This window comes from Aspergillus luchuensis, chromosome 5, assembly GCF_016861625.1.
Source record: "Aspergillus luchuensis IFO 4308 DNA, chromosome 5, nearly complete sequence".
Lineage (NCBI taxonomy): Eukaryota > Fungi > Ascomycota > Eurotiomycetes > Eurotiales > Aspergillaceae > Aspergillus > Aspergillus luchuensis.
In genome coordinates, this window is record NC_054853.1 from 403042 (window position 1) to 418240 (window position 15199).

The following is a 15199-nucleotide window of genomic DNA, read 5'->3' on the forward strand; positions in this document are numbered from 1 at the left end:
ATTTCTCTGCGAACTGACTCCTTGATTTCTCATAGTCAATGGTCAAATGGGTCCGGGCGAGAATTGCATCTTCAAACTAGATACCCCGATTCAACGTCAAGGAAATGCTTCCTATTCCAGCTTCCGGAGGAAGATGGTCACAAGGGGATTTTGAGTATTGGGATAAGATGCACGCTACTTCATGAACGTAGCAATCTTATCCAAGCGAAGCATGCCACCAAAATGTGTGTCGATTTTGATTACTGCTTCAAGCTGTTGCTCAAGCGAATTCAAATCGCCGTGGTCGACTCGGCGTTTTCACCAGTTACGTTGTCGAACGGTACTCTCGGTATCAGACCCAGCGTGGTTTTCACCAATGACAAGAGCAAGGTCTTGGTTTCTGGAGGGAACTATAAGCACTTTACGATTCGAGTGTTCAATGGGCAAGCGGAGTTGGTGATGTGAGATTGCGCAGTCTTGGTTATTCACATTCTCCGCATATTGGTCGAGCTCTGCGAGAAACGAAAGATGACATATTGTTCAATCTAAAGATATCCCAGACTCTAGCGGGACCATCAAATGAAGGCTTTCCGGGGCCACCCTGATCTTCGCCTCTCCTGATAGTGTCGAACTGCGCAATGAAAATCATCTTCTGATATTTCTCCCATGATCGAATCCATGCTTCAGGTGTAGGCGATCATTGACAATGTTGGCAGGTACGTTGGCCAAGGTCCCGCATACAAAAAGTGCTAGCCGACAGAATACTTCTCTAGTTTGCGAACTATTCAAGGCGAAAAATCTACTGGGCAGTTCTTCAGCTTTGCATCACACATCGCCCGAACGATAGCATCTGCATACAGCATGCAGGATCTGCGTCCGAAGGAGGTGGAGTGAGAGCATGCTCGGGCTGTCAAGGCTCAACTATGGTCTTTCTGTACACGCACTGAAGCCGACATTGGGTCCAATAACATTTCCGCTATCCATTACAGGATACATTTCTTTTCACGGACCTCGACGTCTAATTCGAGTGTGGCCAATTCATCTTACTAAAGAGATTTTACAACCCTCCAACCGATAATCCTTATCAACGAAACCACGACTCTTCGAAAGAACCATCCGCAATAAAATAATCGTCGGACTCGGCAATTCTGAGTTCACCGAGATCAATCTGATTCAAGCCTGCGAGGACGCAGATATTCACGATCCCATTACCTGCCTCCCGGATGGATAGTCGACCTATCGGACATCAGGGCTCAATCATTCCTAGGTGAAAGACAGCGATAACGCCCTGATTTCATGCAGGCATTAGTACGCAGACCATTCCTCTACTCGACGAAGCGACATCGAATCCATCATCACCCTAGCCCCAAGAAATGGTACAGGCAGTACTCAGGCGCTTGGCAGCGAAGAGATGTATGACAATTGTGGCAGTTACGCATATACTGGCTACTGTACCGAAAGCGGACAGGGCATTTGTCTTTGGTGTAAGCCAGAGCAGATATGGGTTCAGGTCGTGGAGCTGGGAAGTCATCAGGAACTGCTACGGGATATCGAGATGTGTTGGCAGACGGTGAGTATGGGCTTGATTCTCTATGTCATTGTGGTTTACTGATTAAATTCCAGTGTCAGGACAATGCGCTCGATCGATAAATGTACACTACGTGATTTCATTCCGTATAGGGTCAGTGGGTTCAGAGAATCTGTCTATTAGAAGTTGCTTCATTATAAATACAATATCAAGGATTGATAGGCAGATAAAGGAACACCCCTCCCCCTTTCTTATCTACTTCCTGCCATTAAACTCCGGACGAGCCTCAGAGGTATACAACACGTCTCATTGGTCCATCTGCTATCCAGACCCAACCTCTACTTCCCATTATATCTAGTCAGCTGCACACAGCTTTCTCCGACACTACGAAACTCGGTGCTACTTGCTCGTTTTCTGCTGTTAGTAAAGTCTCATCTTCTCACCAGCCTGCGCCATTAGGGCCGTAAGCGAGAATTCCCAAGTACCTATATAGGTCGCCAGCATCAGAAACGGGAAAGAGGGGGCGGAAAGAGCCCCATATCGATCGCACAAGGGATCCCTCGATACATTTTATTCCTGCTTGGTCACCCTCGACTGTGAGAGAGACCGGGTCTGTTGCAATGCTTCCATTATCATCGGCAGAACCGATAGAAGAGAGACTATTCGCCGGCGCTCATGTTCTGATCGCGGAGGCACAATCCCAGAGGTGCTCCTGGTAATCCCCCTCTTTGCCTTGAGCACTGGTCGGTGATTCTCCGCCGGTTATTCCGGGCTCGAGTTTGCTGGGGAGCACGCTGTTGTTGTTCCTCGTTCTGGCTTTCTTCATCCTGCTTTATGGCTGGACGCTGCTCATCCTGGTGCTGAACCCTTTCCGAAACGTCATTTGTTCGCGTCGATTGTGATCCACCATTGTTCGGTGTTAGCTGAATTGCTTGGTTCGGGCCTCCCTGGCAGTGATTCTGACAGGACGCTGGAATGTGGTTGGATTGTGACGACTCCGACACCCTATGATGCGGCACTCGCTGACTGACTTGATTCTGTTCTCCTTCATGGTGAGCCTGACTCGCCCGCAGCGCGTGTACCACATGGTCTATTTGCGCCACGTCAGACAACTTATCATGGTGCGCTGACTAGACAGTTGGGTTTTGCTGTTGGGATTCCGCTTGGGTCTGCCCAGAGTGGTCGGAGTCCGCACCCGGCGTTCCACCCGACGACATGTGGGCCTCAACCTGGGATTTCCATTTCTCGAGACTCTTTACGCGTTGCAGTAGAGCTTGTTGCTGCTGGTACGTAAGACCAACCATTTTTCGCATTTCCGTTCGGAATAACGTTCCCTGCTGTCTTCTAGCCGTCAGGGAATGCTGCTGTTGGGCGATTGCAATTTGAACGCTTATACCTCGCTGCGATGCCAAGGCTCGCTGTGATAGAACAAAAGGGGCTGAAAGGGCCAGTTACAAATATAATACCATGATTTTACGATTAGAGAAATTGGCATATATATTGCATTCCGTCTCCCCAGTACGAGACTCGCCATGCACTCCTCGATTCCCTATCTTATCACGCCAAGTGTACTGTGCTAAAAAGTCTGTTTCCAGTATCCGTCGAGCCCCTGCCTGTGTATTTGTTGGCCGAGAGACGAAGGGCAACAAGGTTGATGTTCCCCTCGCGCGCAAAAGTGTGAAGCGGACTGCGGACAGACACAGCCTGCTTCTGAACCACACCAGCCACTACCACAATTTGTATGGCCGTATTGATCTCACGGATATGCTGCGCCATTTGCAAGACAGACTTTCCAGTATTGATGACTGAATCTACAAGTATGACAATGTTTCTGTCTTTCAAATGTGTTTCCTCAATGTCCGCCACACAACGAGCGTGTAGGAACATCGCATTCGGAAATGCATCACTGACCCCGAAGGCCATTGGCTCCCCTCCCCGCATCAGTGCTATTATTGCTGTCCTCAACTCTTGGAAGAGCTGGAACCCGTCAGTAGTATGCCCCTGCACGTGAGGTATCTGAATTGTCTCGAGGCCTAGTAGGTCAGACAGGTGGGTTATTGATAAGTAGTATCCAACGCGTCGATGCGCTTCTCTGAGGAGAGGACCACTAATTCTGGCGTCCCGCGTAGCCGTCGCTAATAGCTTGGCTGCGTTCGTATCCGTACTGTGGCACACACGGAATCGAAAGTCAATTGAGCCCATCAGTGACTCCAGTCGAACTGTAGGAAGCCTTTCTGCATCTAGGCGTGATGGTATCCCTTCCGGTAGGAGTAATTGGCGCGCGCGCAGTAGACCACTATCGATAGCCGTTGCTAGTTTAGTCTCCATTGATTGGCTTCTGGTGCTAACGTCCCCCACAACAACAATAGCTTCATCGGCTCTGCTCAGCATGCCGAGATCGAGCGGGCTATCACCGAAAGCCCAGACATACGCGCAGTACACTTCTTTGAGACGGTCCACTATTGCCGCCTTCACACCAGGGGTGACAGCAAATCCATCTGAAATGCGACCACCTCCGATGACGACAACCTTGCGAGAGAGACCAATCTTATCGAGAATCTTAGTCCACACTGCACGCAACCCGCAGGTCACGATCACTGCACCAATATGCTCTTTAGATTGGGCATGGCGTAGTAACGAGAGCATTTCGGGATACAATTCGACTGAAGACGCCACGCGCGTACAGATCTCATCAAGTTCGTCGTCGTCAAATGATTGCTCATAGAGCAATGATACCTGGCGAAACGCAGCATATGAGTATCTCAGATGGCTACTGAAGATAGCCTTCAATGGTGTCACATCATTTTGTCGAGGGGTACATGCCCGCCACAACATGTCTCCAGTATCCTCAGCAGTCAAGGTTCTGTCCCCGTCCAGGACTAGGAAAGTGTCGATGGAATTGGTATGACTAAAGCGCAAGGAATCATCAAGAGAGTCCATCGCGACGCTCAAGTTGTAGATCTCGTCGTGCTTTTGAAAGTCCAACAAAAGACGTTTTATACCAGCAACATTCTCCGATCGTACCAGACAGAACAGGATACTGTGGTCGTAGCAAAGCTGACGCAAAGACGTTCTTTCGGCCTCAACCCATTGCTGAATCGCGCGAACAGGCAGCTCCACCCTGTACTTTTGCGTGTCCTGCTGGCGCCGCTGCCACACTACGTTGGCGGACTCATCCAGATACAGTATGTGTGTAAAGACCTCAAGGTCGCTCTCTGTGAGGACCGTTTCCAGGGCACCTTGCTCAGAGCAAAACATAAAATGCCCGGTGACGACGGCAATCTTTCCCGTTTCGATTGACGTTCTTCTGATGGTTTCGATGGCCTGCTTGCGCCAGCAGGCTTTTTCTCCTCCCTCTAGCGACTGGAAGGCCTCGAGTCCACCAGGTACAATATCGGCAATAACAGCGGAGCCTTCATGGTAGTTGAATAATTCTTCATCCAATTCTCGTTTCAGTCGATCAAGTAGAAATGATTTTCCCACCCCTGATATTCCATAAAGACCAATAACCACTGCTTTATGAGGCACACAATGACTGCTGCCCTCGCGTGAACAATGGCCAGCGTTATCCATTGTCGGCTCGTATGAGAGTCAGTAGGGGCCTTCCGAGACAAGTTCGGTCAATATATCTTGTGGACTATCCAGAGTCGTCTATGAAGAGTGGCTACTTATGCTATCGCAAAGAGCGGTGCTGGCTTATGAATCAAGTAAGCATGGAAAATGGGCCCCTCTCTTGACGGATGTACATTTGAGCTTTCAAGACAAGGGTACTACTAAGAAGGCCACGCCTCGTAGTCAACTTGCTCTCGACTAGACCCCAATCAGGCGAGCCGATAACTGTTCGAGTTTTATAGCCTACATCGTTGGAGCGAATGAGCTGTGGGGAATATTGTGTTCACTGCACTAGCGCAGCGAATGAGAACCCTTGAACAAAGCCGGCTGCTCTAGCCTCTGGTTAAAAGTTGCTGCATTGGCAGAGAATTTGGTCCGCAATCAGGCATCTGAGTGAGAACCACATCAAATATTTCCAAGATACGGACAGATTGAGAGTTGGTGTGAAGGAAGCTTTTCAGCGTGCCAAATGACATCAGAGATTTCAAGTCTAGCTGTTGGAGACCGATGCTGCGCCGACAGAGAAGTTCGATTGGAAAGCCATCGCCAGCAACCTGTATGGACGGAATATCCCGGAGGAGATGCTCAAGGCACTCTGCCAGCTCGCTGCGCTCACTATTGGTCGAGAAAGCGGGGTAAAACAGGTTGGAAAGGCAAATGCCTCTCAAGTCGAGACCTTGCTGCCTGGAGCTGCTGATACCCCTGGCAAGGGTACAGACCTGAGTCACATTGTACTTCCTGTCCTGACATAGCGTGTATAAACCTAGTGGATCTTGCAGTGGTACGCTTGCGTCATCCTGTTTCTGGATACGGATTGTTACTTTCTGTAACCGAGGGAAAGACACTAGAAAATTGATGGCTCGCTGCATGTCGGCGTCGCCGATGCTGGACTGATTCGCAACCCAGAGGGCCGCATTAGGGAATGTGATATGCATGCTCTCCGCGGGTTTTACCACGTCCCCGGCGGTGCTCACTGACCCAAGATTGGGAAAGCCGGTGGCGTAATGCACTAGGCACAGCTGTTACCCAAGGACGTCACTTGATGTTCTTTGCGACAGGAAATATTACCTGCTTTGGCTCTGCCTAACTTAAACCCTAGAGATGTGACAAAATGACATAATCGGGATTCTCTGACATTGTCCAAGCGGGCAAAGCTCCCTTCAGTAAAGTCCAGAATGACATCGCCAAAGATAAATGGCAAACATCGCTCTCTGAGAAGCTTGCTCACGCGCGAAATCTCTTTTACCGCTGGGAGGTGAAGATGGTCCAGGATCAGGCAAAAAATCTCTCCTGGTAAAGCCTCCAACAATGTTTTCGTGTTCATTCTGCTCTTCAAGCATGCGGGCGGCGCTGACATTATCGTATATTCAAGTTACTTCGTGAGCTGCTTCCAAGATAGTTTGAAAGAGGTACGGAATAGCCCAAGCCCTTGAAGCACTTCTGCATGCCACGTTCTGAGCAATGTATTCGACTTTTATGTGAAAGGGACCTTAGCCTGTACTCCCCCGCGAGATTATCCTTTTGCTGATGCATTAGCCTCAGTCAGGTAGACCTTTACCGCCAATATCGGGCGCTGTGTTGGAAATCTTCGAAGTAAAGTACGAGATGGATTTTCAGGCATCGAGAATTACCCAAACTCCAAAATGTGAACTTCACCGAATGGAGGAACATGGCGAATTTCAATTAATAAATTCTCGTGACGTCTCCAACTGGGCAATCCGGTTGTGCTACGATCAGCTGCCACCTCGACGAGAAAGACAGGGGGTTGTAAATGTTCTTTACGTTATTGGGACTCTCAGTCGAGTAAAGATATCTACGATGCGCAAGGACATGGACGCGAAACTTTCGAAAGCTAGAGAACAGCTGCTCTCATTTGGCTGCGACCTGAGATTCAACCTCACGATCTTTCCGCTCGATGTTCCGTCCGGCGTTAAGTCTCAGCCCACCGGTGACACGGACGGGGTATATGGTGCCGCTGGTGAACGTGGACGAATCGGAAACTGCGTCAAAGCAGCACTAAAGAGCATGCATGGGAGTTCAACAACTCCGGGTCTTTCGGAAGCGGCTTTGGAGGCTGACATGCATATATTTGGAGGCAACGAAGCCTCGCCCGACACGATGTCGCCGGTGCCATACGAGCCAAATTACCTGGCATATTATTATGCAACCGAAGACGGGATGCTTGCGAATGATCATCGCTATGTTATCGGAAAAACCACGGGGTTGGGTATTTTTCTGCCTGCAGTAGCGGAAGCATTAGCGCGAGGGGGAGACTGGACGGGAGGCAAGGTTCTACAGGAGTGGTTCCCCGACGTCGTGAAAGATCATGCGGATTGGCACGCAGTTGTCGGCCCTGAAGCTACAAGCCGTTCGACGTGGATGGAGAAAGGATACAGTGAAATGCCCCTTCCATTGATTTGGTTCTCTCGTTTTCTGCCCTGGCATGAACTTCATGATATTCAGACCAATATGTGCGGAGCAAGCAGACTTGACTGAGGTCAACTTGTTCGGTCGAGCCATTCCGTAGGGTTGAATCTGCCGACCTTGACATACATTTACTTGTTTCCGGTCTCTATCTACTATTAGAATGGCCGCATGCATAGCTCGTCTATCCCAGTCCAGTGTAAGCGAGTGCAGATGATTCAATTTGATGACCTCTCGAGGAATGCTGCAAGCTTGCCCTTCGGTTGACCTACATGAAATGCCCATGCATAACGAGTCATGAATCTGCGGATCCGGGAGTCCATCTCCTCCAGTCTCAGAGCGCGTTCTTCCTCGGTAGTACGGATAGAACTAGGACTCCTTGGGAGAGTACATTGCAGCTCAACCTCCCCGACCATATGATTGTCGAAATCCATGGTGTCCTGAACAATTGTGAAGTCATCGTCGGCGACCCAGCTTTGCCGAAATGTTGTAAATGAAGCCAACTCCCGTAGCCCAAAGTTGGTGAGTTCAGTTTGGCTAATACCCGTAGAAAGTTTCAGGTGACGAGAGATTTCCTCTGGGTTGCGCATCTCCATGAACCTAGAATTCTGGAAATTTCTGCCATCTTTTATTTTGGCTTCCCAGTCACCGTCCCTCTTGCGGACCCAAATGCCTTTCGAGGATAGCAGGCCATCTAAATCGTAGTATATATCATGCATGGAGCGTAAACCCAAGTACCGCAGACTTCGAAATGGCGGGTGTCCTCCGGCAAGAGTCAATGGCTGCACGGCAAGTCGGCTGAACTTGCGTTCTACCTCTAAGGTGAGCAGCCTGAAGGGGGCCATCGATGAGGGGGCGAAGAGACCACAAGGCGTAATCAAATGGTGAGAGAACGGGACGCAGCCTAGGCCTATGTTTCCAGCGACCGGTGTGTCAATAGATTCACCTCATGCAAAGTAGTGGTCGCATCAAAAATCATGGTAGATGAATGCTGCCAGTCAAAGGGCCAGAGAGTATTGGCCGACTCCCGCCACAGAGATGGGTTTGGGACCAGACTCCCGCCACAGAGATGGGTTTGGGACCAAACATTGAGAAAAACAAGAAGCCAGGTCAATGATTCGTCACCTGATGAACCAACCTCCTCTCATCACGTGCCGAGTCTAGGAGTCGCTGTGTCACAGGTATTACCTGCCAACCCAAGTAGGGATTAGCATCATGGCTGGCGGTACTCACAATAGGAGCTCGACTAGTTCCGACATTGGTATCCTAGCAGACGTATCGAAACCGAATTCGATCCAGTGCGTTCAGACTTGATCGCACAGGAAGTTAATAGCCCATTTCCCCAAAAGGGAGTTAAGGAACCATGCCTATCTATTCACCAGAAGGGGAGTAGCGTGGGCGGAATGCTGATTTAATGCTAGCTTGAGAACTTGGCTGGCCGAAGCGGAGGCCCCACTTCGAAGCGAACGCAACTCATAGGGGGTCTGAGGGGACAAGTGTCATTTGCCCATTGGGCGTCTTGCCAGTGGATGACTTTTCGGGCAGCAAACGGCCTGTCGTAACGGGTTGCCTTACAGATAATTTGGGCCAGCCCATAAGTTAGTTCAAATATCGCTTACCTCAATATGTGAGTACATTGGCAATGCCACTATCCGAAGCACGAGTGATATATCGCAATGTTCAATCATATCTCACGTAGGTAAGCTTGTTGGCCACATGATTCATGTATGCTGGGCGAGAGTTGCCTACTCCTCTATGTTCGGTGTTTTATGGTGAACCGCTACTATTAGGATACTCCTTCGCCCTACATGAAAGGTTATTTCTAATGGGTATCCCCTGTTTTGCATTACTTAAATGATCGCCACGTAGCCCCAAATGAGTCACATCTGCCTCCGGAGATCATTGGCAGTGTACATCTTGACAGTGGAAAAAACTATATCAAAACATGGAAGATCATAGGAGCATTGGGTTAGCCTCTGATTATTTTCTGCCTATTTGCTAACGGAATTTCTTAGATTGATGATTGACCAAAGCGTTGGACATAATCCCGCGCTTTTCGAGAAAGATGTCGGAACTACTCTAGGGAAGACGCTTACTAGTATGCCAGAAGCGCGGAATGAAAGCGAGAGATACATTGTCGCTCAACTGTAGAGCGGCGAGGATGCACCTGAAGCGAGTGGTCGTCCATTGATGTCAGATGTGGTCGTTGGCGGGGCTCAAATTAGCTTGCTAGATGACGGCTAAAATATGTCTAACAAATTGGAAAGTAGCATGCGGAAGGAGCACTCTCATATGACAGGAGACGATCGCTTAGCATCATACCTCGAAACTGAAATAAGGAAATGCGGCTCGAATGGCCTGCCCTCCCCGACGGAAGCTTCTTATACGGAATGTATTGAAGCAGAAATGATGGGCTGCGCCGATCGTCTAAACATCAAAATGTGCCAGGATCTCTTTGCATCGGAAGTGCTGACTCACTGGTTCTGTTTCGAGATGCTATTCGACCTTGGCGATCAGGAAAAGCCTCCCAGTAGATACAGCCCCTGCAGAATCTCTCGGAGACTGGGCTTTCACATTGATCGAAAGCGCCGCACAAGACATCGCATATCGGATAGATTGCACAGATACTATACTATGGCTCTCTTTCATAAGTGTAGCAGAGCCTCTGCACTGTCTACAAGTGAATTTCTCGCTATGAACAACAATGGGGACTGCCATAACAGACGACCTGGAAATTCTCTGTACAACTCGGAGGCTGATATGGCTAAAAGAATATTGAAAGAGGTTGCGCCAGGTTTTTTTGAGCCAGAATCTCCGGTATACAAACACAAATTTGATCACATCCAGTCACGTCGGATTCGCGGCAAGGGGTATCACGCATTGTCCACCCACTCCGGTCCAGGATTACTTGCTTTGATACGCTCCACGGATCAACCTGATCAGAATCGGATAGGCTTATCCGAAAACAAGTGAAGCAAGGAATAACGGTAGCATGTCTTATTAATAGGAGAGTGATGGGTTTCTCAGTTATCCAAAAGCACTCTGCAATTTTTAACAAGCGTGTTTGGTCCATCGCCATGCCTCCTTCCTCCTACATGATATTTTTCGTTCCGGATTTCTGGCTATGCGCAGGCATGAAAAGGAATAACAATGCAGGAACCGTAGAGATAACATAAATTTGAGCATCGTTTACAATGACCCAGGCTTGAGGTTCGAGCGCCCTCGTCTGCTATTAGCAGACTCTTTTCCTTACGTGGTAGAAAAAATGAGTACAACCCGACTAACAACTAAGCCTTCCCGTCGCTAACAAGACTTCATGTCTTCTAAGGGCTTCATGAGCGGTGGTATCCGCTTTATACATCACCATGATTGCTATGGAAGAGGGCGCGCACCAATTTGTTACCAAAAGCTTAGGAAATGTGTTGAAAGTGTGATTTGACTTGGCAACGGAGGATAAAACTCATTCCATTATTTCTGGGCAGATGGATACTTGTCTTCCCATAGATAACAATAGCTATTAATCGATCATAAGCTGATTCCAGAATAGGAAATTAAGCATCGAAGTCTTCCTAACCACTCGAATAGGGATAGCGTGGTACGGCAGCCTTGCAGATGAAACTACCGGCTCTCGAGAACGAAGACCCTCCGATAGCAAATGCGGCCAGCGAGAGCTAAGAACCGAGACACCGTGAACTGATTGAGCCGCTTGCTTGTTAAGTGGATCCGGACAGTACAGCGTGTTGAAGTGCAATCATTTAGAAAACGCGGGCTTTGAACGGCGGGGTAACTATGGGTAATGTGCACCGACCGACGACGTGTACGAAATTGATAGCTAGTTGAATAAGCTAGCCAACAGTGTGCGTCGTACGCGATGAGTGAGAGATCTAGACCGGGTCGCTAAGTAGAATGACCTAAACAGCTCTTATCCTCGAGGCTTTACTGGCGGGGTGAATTATCCCCGCATCTAGAACAGTGTTAGAACATAATTGGCTCCTCAGCTTCTGCCGGAGGTGTTGTATCGTCAAATGCGACTAAACTGAATAAGACGAACTCGTTGAGCTTAAGCGTAGGACTGAAATCTCGCTTCCAGCCACGTACGGTATTCAATCCTCTTTCCTCCTCTCTCAACACAACTATTTAAGTTGGCACATTAACCCATAACTCTCTTGCTTATATATCTGCAGCCATACGTATCACGCCAGGCTCTCATCCACAGGACCTCCAAATTCCCACGAATTCGTGCAACATGACCAGTGTCCGCAGCAAACTTATTGATTCTATCCAAGATCGCTTGGGCGTTTCATTCGAGAATTCAACGCTAATTCACGAAGCTTTCATGGCTGCTAGCGCGGTTGGCAGAGATAGTAATAAGGATATGGCTCTTATTGGAGATTCAGCCCTTCAACTTTTCCTATAGTCGCAAGGTCGCGCTAGGCATGCAAGCCGCAGTACGCAACCAGCACTTCCGGAACAAATTTATTGTCCACTTTCGCTGATTTTACCTGCGTTGTAGAGCAAATCAACCAAATTGTCTCCCGCATTGCCAGTAATAGGAACCTTGCCCAGCGGGGGTTCGAACTGGGTCTTGATCGGTGCGTTTGCAAGAATCCCTCCCAGGGCAATTTTGTCTCCGACAAGCTGATGGCAACTACTGTTGAGGCTATTGCCGCTGCCGTCTTCCTAGAAACAAGCTGGGTTCGAGCAGCATTGCAGAGAATTGTGGATGCATTAGGCCTGGCGTGGCCAGATTCTTGAGCTGGGAAATTTCCGTGCAAGGCTCGGATAATTACGGATCTCCTATCTTCCATTACGAATTAATGATTCGCATATTGATACGCGCATTCTATTTGCCGCAGAACAATCGCATGTGATCTGCAAAGCTATCCTCGTGTAAGCCACATAACGCATTGCTCTACAGACCGTCGCTTGTAAGGTTCCATATGACCATTACTCGTTCATATGAGACGTTGCATGCAGCTGGCTTGTTGTACAGGCCAGTATTCCTCTGCGTGTTGTTATGGATAGAGTCCTGATGCTCCATTATAATTTGTATTGAGTCCATCAGTGGATATTGTTAGAAATTTCTAGCTCTGCACCATTTGGTTCTAACCGTAACATCGGTGCGTAACTTTCAGCTTCGTAAAGGTTTACCGGCAATGGCTTCATCTTTCCAATATAGAGATCAACCATCCCCGTGTTTATTATCCTGGTTCCCTCGATTCAATCTAACTTGAGATACAAAAGATATTATATTCACCACGATTGTGTGATGATTATTTTGCAAGTCACGAGCCCCGATTTTATATTCCTTTCCCATTCTTTCTACGTGCATTGGGGTCATCATGCTTAATGCGACAATTATTTTAGTCGCGGCAAACTCGGAGGCGCACATATATTGTGGCCTTTCTTGCAGTTTTCTTCTTTGGTTTCTACCTTTCGGGCGGCCCGTAGCTCATTATCTCATCTATGTGTTAAGAGCTTACACCTCACCCACGGGTAACGGAAACAACTTTGATGTTCCTCTGTTTCAAATGCTGTGCTATAGAGGCTCCAGTTCTGCTCGATCCCTCGGCGTTTCGAAGCAAAGCAAGTAGCAATCTGGCCTTCAAGTTATGTGCACTTCAGCTAGATTTCAAGAAACCTAATTTCATATGTGTGTTAACCCAGCATGGCTACCCCTCATGAACCGAAAATCGAGACACTCGAAAAGATCATAGGCCATACCTTCTCCCTAAAACATTTGATACGTCTGGCTCGCACCTCAGCAGGTGCTAATCCGGACAATTACGATGGGAATAGGAAACTATCCCAACTGGGTGCCTCTCTGGTTGACTCTGTTCTGGCTATCATAGTATTCTTCATAGGTGGCAGTAGAGGTAAGAAGAACTGCGGCGCCTGGTCACTCAAACTTTTGGACAAACTTATAGTGTTGTAGAGTGTACGGCAAATTTGAGAAAGGCTTTTTCTGAACAAAGGCAAATACTATGCTGCCGCGAAGCGGACTGGTATCGACGATTGCATAGACTACGATAAGCGCACCGGACCAGATTCGCCGGAGGTTCTTCGCAAAGCGATAAATGCCATTATAGCAGCCGTGTTTCTTGATACCTGGAACATCAAGTCAACAGTAGTTGTCATTCTAAGGTATGGCCTTACATCTGTTTAGCATGCAATTACTGTACTGAATCTGTTCGGTCAGGATTTTTTTCCAGACGAGCGGCGACAGAATGTTTCAGGAACTCCCTTCTGTCTCACCTGCTACTGTGGAAGCTCTCGTATCTATTTCGAAGATGATACTAGCTCTCAACGCTGGAGTGATTAATCCTTCGGTGCTAATTATCGAGCAGTCAGCTACGACTCTTGAGGTCTCCCCAATGATACACAGGTTCCTGGAACAAGGCAGCAAAGATCCGCCTCTCTCATCAAACGCGGAGCGCATTGTGACGGAGAAGGAGTCAGTCACAGAGAGCCTATCTCAATTTCTCCGAGAGGAAATATGGTCATCGGACGGAGACCTGAGCCGCAATGGAACTGAAACTGAAGCCGAGCATGACTCGATGGCGAGGATTTCGAATGGGCCGAATGCTCCGTCAACACCAAAGGGGGTCAGGTGGCACGCCGCCCGAGAGAACCCCACAATGACAGTGAAACATCCGTGGTTACACCTGCGTCGAAGAGAAGGCGCAGGGCTGCAAGCACTAATGTCTCCATCTTGCATGGTGAGGCTGCCCGGCAGATTCTCTTACAAGAGAGACAGCACTGTGCCGCTCAGAATATGTCTCCGCCCGAATATAGCTATTTCTCCCCTGCTATAATGACAAGGGCCCTTCAGCTTGAGAAGGGCTCGCTCGGGAACCTTATCATCCTTTTGATAACAATTGCTAGTCCTCAATCAATAGTGGCTCTGCGCGAGATGATGTGCTGTGCGAGAGCTCAGAAGACGGTTGATTCGCATCGCCTGGCCGTGAACGTCACGAAGAGGCGAAGATATGAGATGATTAAAGAGCTCGACCAGAAAAATGCACTTCTCCGACTGCTCCGTTGGTATCACCTTCTCGAACTATTCGAGCAATGTGGTGGTTCTCGGACCCGTTACAGCATGGGATATGTAAACATGACATCTGCGGATTTCGAACATCCGAAACGGGGAGCAGGAAACCCTAGCAGGAAAGATGATGCTAAGGTGGCGCAAGCGATGATGAAGGAGTTATTCCCCGACCTAAGTCATACAAGTCCTGTGTATGCCCAGGAGTACGTTGCCATCAAGCATTACCGAAAAGTGGGACAGCGACTCTATATACTCACCGACCGGTTCGGTCCCGGAATCCTTGGTCTCACTTTGGACCCCACTCATGAGTCGGAGATATCAGATACCATGTTAGTAAGTGCCGAGGTTAATATACCAATAAGTCTGACGCTATTTTAGGCTGTTAAATCCGAGAAATGAGACATTTCGTGATTTTGTAGATCTCCTCGAAGAATCGCATGGACAATGGCTGAGGAGATGCAGCGATGCAGCTTTCTTGTTGCTTCGCCCATTGCTCGAGTTTACCCTCGACAGCACCGCGCCTTTTCGTTTGGAGCTTACGGATCCCGAATGCATTTGCATGCAGCCTAAGTGCTCAGAGTCTCTTCTGAAGCTTATTGCCTAGAGCA

The 15199-nt window shown here is 48.6% G+C and overlaps 8 protein-coding genes across 8 annotated transcripts; 4 read left to right on the forward strand and 4 right to left on the reverse strand.

Moving 5' to 3' along the window:
* Positions 1–222: 222 nt before the first annotated feature.
* Positions 223–444, forward strand: AKAW2_50136S (uncharacterized protein; the record flags this gene model as incomplete). The annotated part of the gene is made up of 1 exon (XM_041689920.1): positions 223–444. One exon carries the CDS (start codon positions 223–225, stop codon positions 442–444), a length of 222 nt encoding a protein of 73 aa, XP_041543557.1.
* A 2193-nt stretch (positions 445–2637) lies between these two features.
* Positions 2638–2811, reverse strand: AKAW2_50137A (uncharacterized protein; the record flags this gene model as incomplete). Its single annotated transcript, XM_041689921.1, has 1 exon — positions 2638–2811. The coding sequence occupies one exon, from the start codon at positions 2809–2811 to the stop codon at positions 2638–2640; it is 174 nt and encodes a 57-aa protein (XP_041543558.1).
* A 253-nt stretch (positions 2812–3064) lies between these two features.
* Positions 3065–5080, reverse strand: AKAW2_50138A (uncharacterized protein; the record flags this gene model as incomplete). Its single annotated transcript, XM_041689922.1, has 1 exon — positions 3065–5080. The coding sequence occupies one exon, from the start codon at positions 5078–5080 to the stop codon at positions 3065–3067; it is 2016 nt and encodes a 671-aa protein (XP_041543559.1).
* A 371-nt stretch (positions 5081–5451) lies between these two features.
* Positions 5452–6054, reverse strand: AKAW2_50139A (uncharacterized protein; the record flags this gene model as incomplete). Its single annotated transcript, XM_041689924.1, has 1 exon — positions 5452–6054. One exon carries the CDS (start codon positions 6052–6054, stop codon positions 5452–5454), a length of 603 nt encoding a protein of 200 aa, XP_041543560.1.
* Positions 6055–6380: 326 nt separating this feature from the next.
* AKAW2_50140S (uncharacterized protein) lies at positions 6381–7615 on the forward strand (the record flags this gene model as incomplete). The annotated part of the gene is made up of 3 exons (XM_041689925.1): positions 6381–6412; positions 6492–6528; positions 6662–7615. The coding sequence occupies 3 exons, from the start codon at positions 6381–6383 to the stop codon at positions 7613–7615; spliced, it is 1023 nt and encodes a 340-aa protein (XP_041543561.1).
* A 146-nt stretch (positions 7616–7761) lies between these two features.
* On the reverse strand, positions 7762–8388 carry AKAW2_50141A (thiamine-triphosphatase; the record flags this gene model as incomplete). Its single annotated transcript, XM_041689926.1, has 1 exon — positions 7762–8388. One exon carries the CDS (start codon positions 8386–8388, stop codon positions 7762–7764), a length of 627 nt encoding a protein of 208 aa, XP_041543562.1.
* A 3591-nt stretch (positions 8389–11979) lies between these two features.
* On the forward strand, positions 11980–12414 carry AKAW2_50142S (uncharacterized protein; the record flags this gene model as incomplete). The annotated part of the gene is made up of 3 exons (XM_041689927.1): positions 11980–11991; positions 12057–12135; positions 12203–12414. The coding sequence occupies 3 exons, from the start codon at positions 11980–11982 to the stop codon at positions 12412–12414; spliced, it is 303 nt and encodes a 100-aa protein (XP_041543563.1).
* Positions 12415–13211: 797 nt separating this feature from the next.
* Positions 13212–15195, forward strand: AKAW2_50143S (uncharacterized protein; the record flags this gene model as incomplete). Its single annotated transcript, XM_041689928.1, has 5 exons — positions 13212–13419; positions 13519–13687; positions 13743–14262; positions 14316–14920; positions 14970–15195. The coding sequence occupies 5 exons, from the start codon at positions 13212–13214 to the stop codon at positions 15193–15195; spliced, it is 1728 nt and encodes a 575-aa protein (XP_041543564.1).
* Positions 15196–15199: the final 4 nt, after the last annotated feature.